Below are 16,243 nucleotides of genomic sequence, written 5' to 3'. Positions count from 1 at the left end.
ACAGCCATCTGATAGACCTGGTTCTGGTTCTCGGCGTCACCACCCAATCCCACCCAGGCAACTGTGATTCTGAAACTGCGTTTTGAAAAGCCCCCTGGGTGCTGCAGATGACCTGCTGCGAATGCCCACTGGCCTGGACGGCCTCTCCGATTCCAGGAGAGAGGCTTGGAGCGGGGTGGGACTGGGGTGCTCCAGGGGCCTTGGGATTGTGACTCCATCACCCCCTCATGATGGGGAATTTATGTGGCAGGAAAGCCACAGCCAATGATTTGATTCTTAATGCCAAGCCTGACAAAGGCATTGGTGTCTGGCACCCCTAGGATGAGAAACTGAAGAGACTTTAGCAACCACCTAACCCATTCTTCCATTAGACAGATGAGGAAACTGAGGTCAGCTTGGTGACCAGCCTTGCAGGAAGTGTTAGCGACTAGTTAGAAACAGGGCAATTTTTTCCCTACAGCAAGAAAAAGTTCTTGAACTTTGAATGGCATTGAGTACTGGGGCCAGATGCCTTCCTAGGAAATGCTGGGGAGCACCCTCAGTGCATGCCAGCTGGGGGCCTGGCCAAGAATCTTGGTGAGTTGTGGTGCCCCCTCCCCCGACCCCCAGCTTCTCCCCATCCCATGGGAGCCATCAGGTGGAATAGAAATCTACTCTGCCACCTCTCTGGAGGCCTCTCCCAGGTCAGGGGTCCTGATTAAGGGATTGTCCAGGCTTCTGGGAGGACTGCGCATTGGCAGGCTCTCTGGGACCTGAGCCCCACCCATAGATTCCTTCACATCCCAACCCAGGCTTTAGGCTGGCCTCAGCACCCCTTACCCCCTAAAGACGAGCGGGAAGGAGAGATAGAGCCCTGTGCCATTAGTCCATTTCTTTATTAATTTTGACATTGGTTCGGCTGGTGTAGGGAGAATGGTCTATACATCAGAGTGGGGTAGGGGATTCTCTCCCATAACAGAGCATGTGGGAGAGTCAAGAAAAGATCCATTTTCATAACAATTAAAAAAATCAAGGTAATTTCAAAACTTCTAAAAAGCGTCTAATGTGCAGACTGCAGCATTCTCTAGGCATCGTGTGGAGACCCCAAACTCCTCCCCTAACGGCTCCTACTAGCAGCCGGAGCGTGCAGCCATGCCAGCCGGAGCAGAGGTGCCAAAGCGGAGCCTGGAGCCGCAGGGCCCGCGGGGGCGCTAAGGGGGCTACTGGGTTGGCTGCAGCGGCGACCTGGGAGAGGAAGGTGCAGGATCGAGGCGGGGGAGGCGAGCCCTGCGCCCAGCTTCCTTGGGCCGTCATCGAATCGGTCCCAGCCGCGCTGCGCGACCGCCCTGCCGTGGCCCCCGGGATGGGGGGAAGAATGGGGGCGCCTCTGCGCCCTGGAGGCCGGGCCAGGGTGGCTTCTGGCGGCGACGGCAGCCGTCCAGGCTCGCCCTGCAGCTCTTCAGAGGCAGCCTCGGGGAAACTGAGGCCCGGAGCTAGAGCTTCCTCTCCCTGCCCGCCCCTCTAAGGAAGCAAAAGCAGCCCCGCCCCCGGCAGACAAGGTGCCTCGGCCGCCCCGGGGCCTACTCGGCCCTGGGTGCATCGGAGCGGACTTGTGGGGGAGGCAGGGCCCCTCTCCGCTCACAGGCCCCGCGGCCAGGGGGCCTCTGACGTGGAGGGGGCTTCTGTGCTACTTGGAAGGTTTAAGTGTGTCCCGAGGACACTCCCGCAGAGCGGCGGGGCGGACGGGGCCAGGCCGTCCACACCGCGGCTCCGGGGTCGAGAGGAGCCAGCCCTGTCTCTCTCTCCTGGCCCTGGGGACGCCCGCTGCGAGGGCGGGCAGGGATTGTGCTGATTGGGGCCTCCCTGGGCCGGAGGCTCTAGTGGAACTTAAGGCTCCTCCCTGATGGCACCGAGGCGAGGAACTGCCAGCTGTCTGTCTCCTTTCTGCCCTGACCCAGAGCCTGGCCCCGGCCTCTTGGCGTCCAGGCTCTCTGCCACCAACTCTGCTACCACTGGTCATGCGATCCAGGGAGCTCCCTGGCTGGCCTCTCCAAGAGGCCACAGGGGCTGGGCAGAGGGGAGGCACCGAGGCAGACAGGGTACAGCCTCGAGCCTGGCACCTGCACCCAGGGCCCCCAGCCTGCAGGCTGCCTGGACTTAGAGCACCAAGTTCACTCTGGGAGACCTTGGGTGGTCCTGACTTCTAAGAACTGGCAGATACATTCACTAGCCCTATTCCTTTCCTTCCTCTTTCACTGAAAGGCAGGCCACAGCTCCTTCTCCTGAAGCCACAGAAGTCCTCAGGAGCTGTGCTGTCAGGCTCTGTACATACTGCTAAATGTTTCTATTGGTTTGCATAGTATTTATTGTTTTTCATATACACAAGGCTGATTACTGTACAGTTTACACTTTGAACACGGACTATGATATAGTGCTTGAAGATATAGAAAATCTCTTCTCTATGGACATGCTGGTGCAATCCTGGGTCAGCCACCGGCCCGTCCCCCGACTGAGAGAGGAGACCCTTTCAGATGGGGTCCTGGTTCCCTTTGAGCCCTACAGGTAAGCCTGGGAGTCCTCGCCTCAGATTCTTAAGTCCCTAACACAAGGAACCCCGAATGCACTCTCAAGGTAATGATTTTCCGTTGGAAGATGACTTGTACTGAAATTGGCAGAGAGAGAGAGAGAGAGAGACAACATAAAAAATTCCAGTTTATCCACAGCAGAGTCTATACAGCTTCAGAAGTCACAGTAAAATCTGTGTGTAGATTCAGTGGAGGCGAGTGGTGTGTGTGTGTGTGTGTGTGTGTGTGTGTGTGTGTGTCCTGAATGTCATGTAGAGCGATCTGGCAGGAGCGTCACCAGGGAGTGGAGGGGGTGTCACAAGTGGAATGGAGGTGTGTAGGTTGGGTTGGGGAGGGTGGGCAGATGAGGACATGGCTTAAGATTAAGGTGGCTAAACTGATTTCATGCCTAGTTTTCTTTCTTTCTTTTTTTTCTTTCCAGGAAGCCCACATGGATTTCTGACAGATGAGGTCGGGAAAAAGTACCCTGTACAAAGTCAAAACAACTAAAAAAAAACCCCCAAAAACCAAAACCCATCCCCAGCCACAAAAAGCCCTCATTCACTTTTGCGTTCACACGCTCTCCCGCGCCTGTTTTCTATCCCTCTCTCTCCCCGCTTCTTGCTCCTTTTGTGTCCTGGTTCCGACAGATCAGCTGTCATTGCAAGAGGCAGGATTGAAGCCTGGAGGTCATGCGTCTACAGTCAGTCATTCATGCGAAGAGGGGACTAGCGGGAGTCCCTTACAGAGGTCATGCCGTCAGCCCAGAGGAACGTGTGCACCGCTGCGGTGGCCCTCAGGTCCAGCTCTCCTCCTGTGTGCATGGCAGAGTGTGTGGGGTTCAGGGGTTGGGTGTCGAGGTGTGATCCTGGGAGACACAAAGAGAGAAGCGGTCACTTAGAATGCAAAAGGGCAACGTCCAGCAAAAACCCTATACACAGAGTTTTGTGCTGGCAGCTCAGGCCGAATCTGACTCAGGAAAAACAGTCTCCCCAGGCAAGGCGACGTGCAGAGGGTGCTGCTCTTGCAGGCCCAACCTCCTGAGATGCTGCCCTCCTTCTCTTGCTCCTTATGCAGAGGCTGTTCCTCAGAGCCGCCACCTAGGCCTCATGAATTCCTTCTGAGTGCTCGAGCACTCCAGGATGCCTCACTGTATGGGCCAAGGACAGTGCTGTGCTCCATGTCCTGGGAGAGGAGCAGAGGCCCCTGTGCCTATGTGGTCACCTGGGGAGACATCCCCCCAGCAGATCCTTGTACTTAGGAAGGGCCATTTTTCTTGAGCCAGGGCTTGTGCCAAGAAGGGGCTAGGTGAGGCTAGGTGACACCTTCACTTTCTCAGTTCAGCTCTGCCAACATGCACTGATGTCTGCCATGCGCCAGCCTTGGGGACCCAGGGATGGTGCAGACAGGCTCCCTGGCTTTGGGAGCTCATGCTTCAAGGGTGACAGCTCCCCTTCAGCTCTGGTCCACAGCTCTTCCTGACTGCTGCCTCTGGCTGCTCTCCCCATTCCCCTCAGATGGACAAGATCTCTGAAAAGCAGATGCATCCTCCTCTCCTCCTCCTGTATTGAGTCCTAGTCTGGAGAAGAGCAGATTTGCTGGAGGAGCTAAGCCTACATTCTTCAGCCTGGGATTCGCAGTGAGAAAACTCTCCTGTTCCCATGGGGCCTCCAGCCTCCAACCTGGGGTGAAAACTCCATGTTTTCAAGACCAGCCACTCATGTTCTATCTGCAGGGACCCTGGGACCACTGGGGAAAGGAGGATGCTTCAATAGGGAGAAGGTGACAATCTCTTGGGCAGGGCAGGAAGTGACACAGGGGGGCAGGAGCTCATCCCCAGGTGGTGCCATCCCCAGACATGGAGCTGTCTTGGGTTCTCCAGGTGAAGGTGTTGGGGAGGAGTGCTGGAAGGGAGCAGGGAGAGCTCAGCTCTTGGGTGGTTCCCCAGGGATGGGAGGGTGGTGCCGGGTTCCTTGCCAGGGGCTGCTGTAGAACTGTAAAACCAGGAACCGCTGCCGCAGTGGGTGGACAGTGCTGTCACCGTAGAGGGAAGATGCTTTCATCACTGCCGGGCCATCACATCAGTCAGGCCTGACTGTCTCCTCTAAGCCTCTGAACATGCTCTACCCTCCTGTTCTCTGCCTTTGGTCACGCTTCTCCTGTCAAGGCTGCCTTCCACTCTCCTTTCTGCAGAGGTTCTGCCTGCCGCCCTCAACATTTCCACCCCACAAAACTTTCCTGATCCTTGGAGCAGACCCCTCTCCACTCTGGAAGCTCTCCCTTTTGTATTTTGTAAAAATACAAAATAAAAAAAAAAAAAAAAAAAAAAAAGAGGCTGCCTTTTCCGATCGGGAGATGGCAGAGTCGAATGGGTAAGAACATGAACTCTGGAGCCAGACCACCTGGGTTCAAGTCCCGTGCTGCCTGACCTCAGTCAAGTGCCGTACCCGCTCTGTGACTCAGTTTTCTCTGCTGTAAAATGAGGGCAGTAATAGGACCTACCCATTAGAGAGGTGTGATGTTTAAAAAAGCCAAGACACATAGGTGCTTAGCATTGTATGAATGTGAACAATTACTTGGCTCTCTAGAAATGTTACCGTCTCTGTCCGTTTGTGCTTTTTGATGTCTGCATATTTCCCTGGTTGGATTAGAAACACCGAGGGCAAGAACAGCCTCCTGGTGCTCCCCACGGTGCCTGCCCCAAGGGGAAGCAATCCTCAAATAAGAGACCATCATGGAATGTGCGGCCTAGGAAAGATAGTCTAGGATCTCCCATCTACTTTACTGCCCAGGCACTGAGCAGAAGAGAAAGTTCAGACCTCACAGATCATGCTGGCATGACTGCCCATTTCATCCCTTGGTAAACTGAGACTCTGGAGGTGCAGTGGCAAGAACAGGGGTGGGATGAGGATCTAGGTCACCTCACTCTGCTCAGGACTCCTGCATTGTTCTGACCTCTTCTCCTGGGTCCCCTCACCTTTCAAAAGGTTAGAAAAGAGTCTCTTTCATTCTTTATTTTTATTTCATTTAGAGACAGAATCTTGCTCTGTTGTCCAGGCTAGATTGCAGTGGTACAATCATAGCTCACCGCAGCCTTGAACTCCTGGGCTCAAGCGATCCTCCCACCTCAGCTTCCCAAGAGGCTGGAACTACAGGTGTATGCCACCATGGCCAGCTAATTTAAAAATTTTTTTTAGAGACAGGGTCCTCCCACATTGCCCAGGCTCATCTCAAGTGGTCCTCCTGCCTCAGCCTCCCAAAGTGCTGGGATTACAGGCATGAGTCACTATGCCCAGCCCTAGACAGCCCTTTCACAAACATAAACTCAGCAACCATCATAACCATCCTACAAGGGAAATGCTGGCATTATTGCTATTTTATGGCTAAGGAACCTGAGGCTTAGGGAGATCATTTGACTTGCTCTGAGTCACACTACAAACAAGACCTGCAATTATTTGAGTCCCAGGGCATATATGTTCTTACTTACTCTCTTCACATCAGTGCTCACAGTTACCATTATTATTTTGAAACCTTTTTCTTGAAGTGTGACACATCGAAAGGGACTATTTTCATCCTCCCTTGAGGAGACTGAAGCTCAGGGCTTTTACATGACTTAAGGCCATACAACCTGGAAGCAGGAGGAAGAGGCCTTAATTCTAGACACACAAGCTCCAGCTTTCACTCTTTGAAACAAATACAGCCCATTCTAGTCATTTGCAATAGCTCCGTTCTATAAATTAGTCACTGTTTGAGGCTACACGCAGTGGCTCATGCCTGTAATCCCAGCGCTTTGGGAGGCTGAGGAGGGCGGGTTGCTTGAGGTGAGGAGCTCGAGACCAGCCTGGCCAACATGGTGAAATCCTGTCTCTACTAAAAATACAAAAATTAGCCAAGGGTTGTAGCACACGCCTGTAATCCTGGCTACTCAGGAGGCTGAGGCAGGAGGATTGCTTGAACCTGGGAGATGGAGGTTGCAGTGAGCCAAGATAGTGCCACTGCACTCCAGCCTGGGCAACAGAGCAAGACTCCCTCTCAAAATATAAATACATAAACAAATAAGTCGCTGTGAACATGGAATTAGCGAATACTGAACCACTGCTCCTAAGGGAAATACAAGGTTAGGCTCCCGCGAGCCTCTGACCACAATATTTTGGTCAACTGATGAATACATAACTTTGTCTTAGGTGCGTTTCTGTTTCAAGACACCTTATGTAATATATAGGGTTGACTCATTAACACTGACTTCACCAGCACAGGCACTCTAACTCATCCCTGAGCAGAGCTTATCTGATGTCCGTTCTCTCCTTAAGGAACATCGCAGCCTTCTTGCGCTTCACACCAGATAGCGTTTCCCTCAGGGGCCATTCTAAACAATGAAACCAAAAATTCGAAAAATGTGGCACTACACAAGCTGTGAGGAGGACACTTATTTATAGTATGAAACACCGAGGCAGAGTGTGGCTTTGTCCATCCTCAGCTGGGACTGCATGTGTTGGGCGACTCAAACTTTTTGCCCCTGTGTGCATGCCCATGAATGAGCAAAAGCACGGTGAGTGTCAGCTTTGGGGCTACAGATAAATGTTAATGAGTAGGCGAATTCGCAAATGCCGAATCGGTGAATGATGAGGATCGACTGTACATGCTTGTCGGGGGTGGGGGCAGTAAATTAGAAAGCCTTCGGGCCCTCAACCGTCTTCTCTGTAGCCTTAGCCCTGGTTGGGAGGGTAGGGCATTTAATGCTGTCCCCTAACCCTCTGGGACTTCAGCAGGAGCTTTTCTCCGCCTCTCCCTCGCCACTGCTCTCGCCCCTCCTCGCCCCCTTCCCCCGCCGCCACTGTCACACTTGTCCCTGTGCCTGTCACTGACAGAGGGCAAAGTGCTGTCCCAGAGCCGGGCTGCTCCGTGTTTCTGACACCCACGCTAGTGTGATCTGGTCCTTAATCACCTGGGGTGGGGGCTTCAGCCACACTGCTGATCATTTACAGCAAATTAAAATGAAATTCAAGGCTCCCTCCTTCCCCCTAGCTTGGCTTTTGGGCTGCCTCTCTCCCACTCAGGAGCATCCATAGAACCTGAGCCAAACAGAAATCTAAAGCCACAGCTGCCACTGCTACCATAAGAAAAACAAGTCAGAAGAGTGTACTCTTCCTTTCCGTTTGCTGCTTTTAAACATTATTTGCATCTTTGGGTTCTTTCCAGGACCCAACAGCAGCTACTCAGAGTCTTCTAAACCAGCAGCCTAGTGGGACCCCTGGCAGTGCAGGGGTTAACACGGTGACCTCATTAAGCTGCTGAGATGTCAGGTCTAATTTTATCCTATAACTGGATCTGCCAGTCCTCTTTTTTGCCCAAGTGCTGAGATATATTGGGAAGCCCAGAGTCAGCACTTTTGGTGGCTCAGGAGGCAGCAGGCCCTGATTTTTGCCGAAAGCGGAAAGCCAGAGCCTCCTTGCTGCTCGGCCCCAGAGTCAGGCCCTGGGGTGTGAATGGTAACGACCCGGTTAGTGCTGTACTGGGGCCACCATGCCCCCTCACCTCCTGCTGACTCCCACCCCGAGGTATCCTGTACTGAGCTGCCCCGAGCTGGGCAGCATGAAGGGCCTCGGGGCAGCTCAGTACAGGATGCCCCAGGGAGGATGGAGATCAGAGCCGGCCACTGAAGCCCCCAGCACCGCACACACCTGCTGGAGATGGTCGCGATCGTGCAGCGTCTTCATGTCCCTCCCTCATGGCATGGCACGGCACGGCACGGCACGCCCCTGCTCCGTGGCCACACTACCCCGTGCTCACACACATGCACCATGGCCCAGGCCCCAACCCTGACGGTCTCCTGACTTGCAGAAAGCATGTCGTCCACCCCTTAGGCCTGTCAGCTCAGCCCTTTCCTAGAAAGCAAAGGAGCAACATGTTTCACAAAACACCAAGGAGAAGCTAAGCCTTGGCCAGGTCAGAACTGTAGCTGGGCTCCAGGTTCAAGAGACAGTCCAGTCCTCAGTCTTGGAGCTCTTATGTTGAAACATCACAGCCCAGACAGACTCTCCTGTCCTCTCCAGTGCCCTGTCCACCACCTTCTAGACCCCCATTGCTTGGTTTCCAAGATAATATTACCACTTAGATTTACAGAGTGCTTTTACTCTTCAAAGAGCATTTTTTTCTTTCTGGCTTTTTGTTTTTTTTTGAGATGGGGTCTTGCTCTGTTGCCTAGGCTGGTCTTGAACTCCTGGCCTCAAGCAGTCCTCTCGCCCCGACCTCACAAAATGCTGGGATTACAGATATGAGCCACTGTGCCCGGCCCAAAAGGCATTCTTACAAAACCGTGCGGTCCCTGTTAAGTGGATGTTATTAACTCTGTTTCCTTGATGAGGAAGCTGGGGCTCAGAGCCGCTGTTAGTAGGGCTGGGAAGCGAGAATCTCTGCCTCGAGACATAGCCGCAAGTTGTTTGTCCCACATCATGCTGGGGTGGCTGGGAGGGGATCGGGTGAGACAGGGAGCAGCCACTCCACCAAAGAACAGGCCATGCAGAGGGGATGAGAAGGGCTGCGTTACCTCCCGAGAGGCTACTCCAAGGAGAGCGGCTCGGGGTCACTGTTTCCCCCTTTTCAGGCTGGCCCGCTTCACTATCTGCGCCCCTTTCCTGCCCTCTATCAGGTCCGGTTGTAGGCCACTCCCTCTCAGCTCCACCTGCAGACAGCAGCAGAGACAGAAAGCAGGATAGATGGCAAAGATGGGCAGAACACAGGCAGAAAATTGAAAGGAGGCTACACGGAGGCGGCAGACACACTGCCCACAGGGGAGAAGGGAGAGTGGAGGGAGAGCTCATGAAGAGGTGAGTGGAGGGAGGTGTCACGCAGATGGCCCGGCAAGATGGGCAGAGCGAGGCGGCAGTGATGGCGCTGGGTCCCCCAGGGCCGCGGGAGCCTCAGTACCTTGGCATGTTTCATAAAGGAATCAATATCGACCTCCAGCTCACTGGGATCCTCCAGGGGCCCCGTGACAGTCACCTCCTCGTGCTCCTGGGCAGCGTCGGCGCTGGACAAGTCTATCTGCCGAACCACCTTGCGAATGATCTGGGAGAGGAAGGGAAGGAGGAAAGGGCTGGTCAGGCCGGGCACGGGGGCTCATGTCTGTAATCCCAGCACTTTGGGAGGCTGATGGGCAGGTCATCTGAGGTCAGGAGCTTGAAACCAGCCTGGCCAACATGGTGAAACCCTGTCTCTACTAAAAAGACAAAAATTAGCCGGGTGCGGTGGCAGGCACCTGTAATCCCAGCTACTCAGGAGTCTGTGGCAGGAGAATCACTTGAACCTGGTGGGTGGAGGTTGCAGTGAGCTTAGACCACACCACTGCACTCCAGCCTGGTCGACAGAGCAACACTCTGTATAAAAAAAACAAAAACAAAAACAAAAAACGCTGGTCAAGCCCTCAAGAGCAGGTCCCAGGAATGAGCTCCGAGTGGGGGAGGTAGCCTTTGTCCTAGGAGCCCCTCCTTGAGAGGCCAAGAAGAGGGACAGCCTTTGCCCCATCGCTTTACGGAAAACCCTCTGCCAGACAGCCCTGAAGGGGCCTTGGCAGTGCCATTCCATGACCAAGGTGTGACTGGGTGTGACCTCCCCCTTGAGCCCACAGCCTTCTGTTTTGCTTTTTGGTATGGATGGAAGTTTTCGCTCTTCCCCATTCTACTCCCAGGCGCCTAAGGGCAGAGGGCATCTCTTTTTCGCCCACCCACTCCCGTATTCACCTGTCCAAATATTCAAACCCTTTACTCTGTACCTGCCATGTGGTCTGAGTGGGAGATGAAACATCAGCCAGACACGGTCCCTGCCAGCAAGCAGCTCACAGTGCAGGAGGAAAGACAGACACACAAGCAGCCTCGCTCCAAGGTGATGCGAGCTGCACCCCAGCAGAAGCACATTCGAGACCCTGCCTTGGCTCCTCCTCTCTTTTACCCATAGCTAGCACCGTGCCCCATACTTGACAGGCAAGATCATGTCTCTGAATTAATATCTGCTACCAATCCAATGCGTTTTCACTTCCTTTAAATTATTTAATTATGGTGACGGGGTCTCACTCTGTCACCTAGGCTGGAGCTGGAGTACAGTGGCTCAATCAAAGCTTATGCAGCCTTGAACTGCTGGGTTTAAGTGATCCTCCTGCCTCAGCTTCCTGAATAGCTGTGACTACAGGCATGCGCCACCATGCCTGGCTAACTTTGTGTGTGTGTGTGTATTTCTTTCTTCCTTTTTAAAAAATTTTTTAGAGATGAAGTCTTGCCATATTGCCCAGGCTGATCTAAATGCCTGGGCTCAAGCGATCCTCCTGCCTTGGCCTCCCAAAGTGCTGGGATCACAGGTGTGACCCGACACACCTGCCCACATCCATTTTATTTAAGGAGGCCCATGGTAGGCCTGGGATGCTCAAACTGCTTGTTTAACAGCTGTTTTCAGGGTTAGGTATCATGGGACTAGGTCTGGGATATTTCCTTGGGGCCGGCCCTTCTGGAAGGGAGCAGCAGAAGCTATTCAGGTTGACTCAGACAAAGCAGTTGTGAGGACACCGTGTCTGGACTGCAGATGACCAAAGCTCCCAGCTCCTGGGCCCTCCATCCCTCCTGGGCACAGGGGCAGCCAGCCTGGCCGTGCTCACCTGCTGTGAGGGCAGCAGGGAGAAGCTGCTGGCTTCTACCGCCTTTTAGCTTCTAGCCCACCTGCCTGTCCCCAGCACAGAGGGGAACAACACTCTACACCCACCTTCTTGGTGACAATGTTGCCCTGCTCATCCGTGAACTGTTCCTCTGTCACCTGCTCCCCTGGAATATTCTGAAACTCATTCCCCTGGAATTAGAGAAGAGGAGAAAATGCAAGATTGGTGAGTGGGAGTCTGGGAGGAAGAGGAAATGAAACAGCAGCAGCCAAAATAGCCATGGCCCAATAACTCCCCCAGCAGGAAACTCCGGCTCAGCATGCAGCGGGAGCCACGCCAGGGCTCCCAGGGCGTGGGCGACGCCCCTGAGGGTCTGGGAGGCCTGAAGATGAACAGCCCAAGCTTGCAATTGTGCACTCGGCCCTCACAACACCCCCTGGGAACCGGCAAAATGGGGGCAATTATGCAAGTCTGACGGAGGAGGCCCTGAGAGAGGAAGTGAGGCACCTGTTTCCTATTTTTACAGCACTTTGCAATATAGAAAAGCCCTTCGACAGGCAGCATCACCCAGAATGTGACTTGCCCAAAATCCCAGAGCCAGTTGGTGACAGAAACAGGACAATCCAGGTGCAATCCCATGGTGGCACATGCTTGCAATCCCAGCACTTTGGGAGGCCAAGGCCAGAGGACCACTTGAGTCCAGGAGTTCAAGACCAACCTGGGCAACATAGTGAGCCCCCGTCTCTACAGAAAATTTTTAAAAATAGCCAGGCATGGTGGTGTGTGCCTGTAGTCCCAGCTACTCAGAAGGCTGAGGTGGGAGGATCACTCGAGCCCAGGAATTTACAGTGAGCCCAGGTTACAGTGAGCCATGACCATGCCACTGCACTCCGGCCTGGACTAAAGAGCAAGACTTCACCTTTAAAAACAAAAGAAAAAAGAGAAGAGAAGAGAGAGAAAAGAGAGAAAGAGGAAAGAAACAAAGAAGGAAACAGGACGAGCACAGCCTCCTGAGACCCAAAGCTGAGTGTTTAATGTCACTGTCACAATGCACTGGGCACCAGAGGGCAGGTTCTGGTGGGCGCCATACACACTCTGGCTGATCCCCATACACAACCTGATCCCGGGGGGGACCTCCTGGTCCTTTTCTTCCAGTGTCTCCCAACTCTGGGTCCGGAGCTCCCCACAGCAGTGTCCCCTCAGCCCTGGCCTCCGGCGCCCACACCGCCAGCCCCGCCGGCCTCCTGCCAGGCGGTTACCTTCAGGAAGACCCGCCGCCGGACCACCCTGGTGGAGATGGTCTCCTCGTCGTCACTGACGCCCTCGCTCTCCCCCAGCTCCTTGTCCAGCTCCTGGTGGATGTGCTTCAGCACGAAGCACAGGGACCCCCTGACAATGTGCATCACGTTCTGACAGCTGACCAGGAAGAAACTCAGCAGCACCAGTGTGACCAGGAGCTGGGTGACGAAAGTCCACATCCTCACCTCCTCACCAGCCCGGTCCTCCAGGGACCAGAGCAGCCAGGGGCCAGACCGCCACAGGGGGCCCACCTCTCATTCTCCACTGGGACTCCTGAATCCCCCAGGGACCCCTTGCATTCCCCCTCCCTATCTCTCTGGTTTGCTCCCTTCGTCTCTCACTGTTTCTCTCTCTCTGGGTAGGACACCGAATGGCCCTCTCGGCTGAAGTAGCCCAGCCCAAGTGCCCTTCTGCCCAGCAGCCAGGCTCTGCCCTTAGTGGCCTGGGTGACATCACGCTCCTACAATTTTAGCTCCCCAAACCAGCTGCTGGAGCTGTCCAACCGGGCTAGAAGGAAGCTGGCAGGTGCCCATGTCCTGAGCACTGAAAGCACAAGTGAAAGTCACTGTGTGAGTGACACCCACTGCTGCCTAACCCCGCCCTGCCCCGCCCTGTCCAGAGAGCTGGAAGTGGGGGCTCGGCCTCTTGCCTATCCTGCCCATCCCCATGGGAACTAGAAAGAGTTCTGCCCACGGAAAGTTTCTTACTTTCAGAAAATAATATGGCCCGAGAAACCAGCTACTTGTGTGTCTCCTCGGGCTGCTACTGCAGTGATCTGAATGATGTTCCCCAGCATGGTAGGGATGAGACCAGCTAATACCCTGAACACTTGTCTGTTTCAAAAATTGCCCCAAAAGGGTGAGTGATGGGCTCGCGGACAGTCAAGTCAGCCCAGCAGGGGCCCAGCACAGGTGGTGGGGCCACCTGGAAGCCAGTCTGTAATTCTTATCAGCTCGCAGGCCCTTGCACCCTTCCTTTACGGGGCACAGCCTCCCGAAACTGAAGCGTGGAGCTGGTGTGTCTATTTAAGGCCTGTCCTTAAAGGCTCTTCCAGGGCTGGGCTATCAACGCCCACTGAACAGGAACCACGCATATTAACTCGTGTTTACAGAGCTGATTCACAAATGCAGCCGCAGCAGCTGTGGCTGGAAAAAATTTCACTTTCTAGATCAGGTTGTTCCTCTCTGAGTGGCAATGCAGCATGGCAGAAAGAACACAGATCCGGGACACAGCAGACTGACCCCGCAACTCACCTACTGTGGGGTCTTGGGAAGGCTGGGTACCTTCTCTGTGCCTCAGTTTCCTTATCTGTGAAGCAGGGATTAAAGTGCTCTCCCCACTCCTCTCCCTCAAGGCTGCTGGGACAATCATGCCGCTTTTGAATGCTAACACTATGAATAATAATGGCAAATGCTTGTGATAGTGCATGGTTCTTTGTGGATTTCACGTTAATTCAGAGACACCTTACCACAAGCCTAACCAAGGAGGTTCTATCGTCTTCCCGTTTTACACAAAGGAAACAGAAGTAAAGTATTCTGCCTAGGTAGAGGAGTAAGTAAACGGAGGAGTCACATTCCAAATGCCTTTCACTCCACAATGCTCCTCATTTCAACAAGAAAGCATGGGGAAAAGTATGTGCAAAGAAGCCAGGCATGGGGAAACATCTGGTTTTGGCCCAGTCAAGAAGAGTCCAACTTCAGATATTTCCTCCTAAGTCCTCAGGGAAATCAGCTGGGTCACAGTCATTTCAGGCCACCTCCCAAGTCCCAAGTTACAAGCAATCTCTCTATCTCCCTGTCACTGTTTTCAGAGGTCCAGTGGAAATACTAATAAGCGGGTGCTTTGCAAACCATCAGTCACCTTCAAGGGTCTCCTTATCAGCCCTTGGGGCCTGTGAGACAGGCACCGGTAGCAGCCTGCCGGGCCCTCCTATCAGCGTCTCCAGTTCTGGGCTGGGCATGCTGGCCTTGCACGTGCATGCTGGACGTGAGGATGTAGGGCTTGGGAACTGAGGGATCTGACCCTCCTGGTCCCTGACATTGGTCCACTGTGTGACTCTGGAGAAAGCCCTTGGCTCCTCTGGTCTGCAGTGCCCTCGTTTATAATTGAGGGGGTTGGATGTGTGATCTAGAAGGCCCTTCTAGCTCCCCCCACCAAAGGCTGACTGCAGCGAGGCAGTGGGAAAAAGTGCTATAGGCGTCTTTCTCTTTCCCCAGGGATTCAGGAGAAGAGACCCAGTTAAGATCATGTGTGCTCTGGGAGCAGGAGAACTAGGTGCTCAGGAGGGCCTGATGGAAGAAATGCACGGGCCACCTGTGGTGAGGAGTGCACACAGGTGCTGGCCCCGCCTGGGGCACATACTTGGCAGGGGAGCATTCTAAATAAAACCTGACTGAATTCCTAGCAGTTCTATGGCCGGCAGCTCAGGGTCTTCCTTCCAGAGCCACCCTAGTCCTGGAGTCTGAGGTTCAGGTAGAAAAGAAGGGAGAGAAGGAAAGAAAGAGAGGAAGGAGAGGAGGAAGCACCATGCCTGGATGAGGCCTGAAAACAGGAAGAGACAGAACATGTCGTTCATGTACACACTAAACACGCAAATGTGGAGAACAGCGGTGCACGTTTTATAAGAACACAAATGGAAAAGACACCCATTAATATGATGGCCAGGATGTGCTTCCAAATAATAGGTCAGCGGGAGAAAGTGGGGGTGCAGATGAAACAAGATTGGCCACAAGTAGATCATCATGGAGCCTGGGAATGGGGAGGGGGGAATGAATCAAACAAAATTAAGTTCAGCAAACTCAAAGGGAGTCCAGAGAAGTGGAAGAAAGGAGGGAGGGCCGGGAGAGGGAGGGCCGGGAGAGGGAGAGGCCCGGGAAATCAGGAGCAGGAGAGGAAACCTCTCTATCCCAGAGCCCCTCTTCTACTTGGTGACCGCCATCCAGAGTCCACCTGAATAGCCACAGAATTCCAGAGCCAAGTAACTTCGGCGACATTCCAATCACTCCCTCCTTTACCAATGACGACCCTGAGGTGCTGGAAAGAGAGCACCTTGGGCACATCACACAGGACACTGTAGGAGGAGAGTAAGCCCGGCGCCCAGTGCTGGGTTCCTAGCCCTTTCTAAAACGAGACGGAACAAGAAAACCAACAAAAGCCACAACTTTGGAGTCAGCCAGACCTAGCTCAGAGCCCACTTCTGAAACTGTGGTCTTGAGCAAGTTGCTCAGCCACTCTGATCAGCAGCTGCCCAATGGGTACAGGCACCTTAGCAGGGATCTGGGAGGCAGAAAGGCAGGCCTTACCCTTGACTTCTAGAGAAAGGGAAGCACCACCACAAGTGTTAAAGGAAGGAGATATGCTTAGCTCAGGGCTTGAGTGTCTGAGAGGCAGCCCTGGAGTCCCGGTCCCTTCCGCTGCTGGGAAGGAATAGCAGCATGCAGCTCCCCTCAGGCTCTTACCTGCACCACCTGGGTGAAGGTGTTCCTGGCCTCCTGCACCTGCTCTCCTTGACCTTGCTGCCTCTGGTCCCTATCGGCCTGGGAGCTCTCAGCCTCGGGCTGTTCTGTCCGCGTGTGCTCACTTACAGACACCAGGACGTTCTCGGACTCCTGAGATCCACTGGGCTCTAGCCCTTCGGTCGTGGTGCTCGTTCTCTGGAATAAGTGTGGGTCTTGCGTGACCTCCTCTCGCCAGGAACCTTGTGCAGCATCTTGCAGGTATGAGACAATGGAGCCGTCTGGATCCCAGTCCTGCAGTCTGG

General features: G+C 54.0%; 1 protein-coding gene across 18 annotated transcripts in view; it reads right to left on the bottom strand.

The window, feature by feature from the left end:
- Window positions 1-2,320: 2,320 nt before the first annotated feature.
- Window positions 2,321-16,243, bottom strand: part of LOC105476533 (ankyrin 1) — a 244,720-nt gene continuing 230,797 nt past the window's right edge. For 8 of the 18 annotated variants that reach the window (XM_011732528.2, XM_011732529.3, XM_071068332.1 and 5 more), the window contains 5 exons: window positions 15,942-16,239; window positions 11,292-11,375; window positions 9,471-9,611; window positions 9,091-9,225; window positions 2,321-3,411 (listed from right to left, as the gene is read on the bottom strand). In XM_011732528.2, coding sequence (XP_011730830.2) covers window positions 9,127-9,225; window positions 9,471-9,611; window positions 11,292-11,375; window positions 15,942-16,239 — 622 coding nt within the window. In that variant the 3' untranslated portion in view covers window positions 2,321-3,411; window positions 9,091-9,126. Of the gene's footprint in view, window positions 3,412-9,090; window positions 9,226-9,470; window positions 9,612-11,291; window positions 11,376-12,443; window positions 13,003-15,941; window positions 16,240-16,243 lie in introns of those variants that run through there. The other 10 variants (XM_011732532.2, XM_011732536.3, XM_011732542.2 and 7 more) reach the window with 5 other exon arrangements.

Source organism: Macaca nemestrina, chromosome 8 (assembly GCF_043159975.1).
Source record: "Macaca nemestrina isolate mMacNem1 chromosome 8, mMacNem.hap1, whole genome shotgun sequence".
NCBI classification, from domain to species: domain Eukaryota; kingdom Metazoa; phylum Chordata; class Mammalia; order Primates; family Cercopithecidae; genus Macaca; species Macaca nemestrina.
This window is presented reverse-complemented; position numbering and strand designations above follow the sequence as displayed.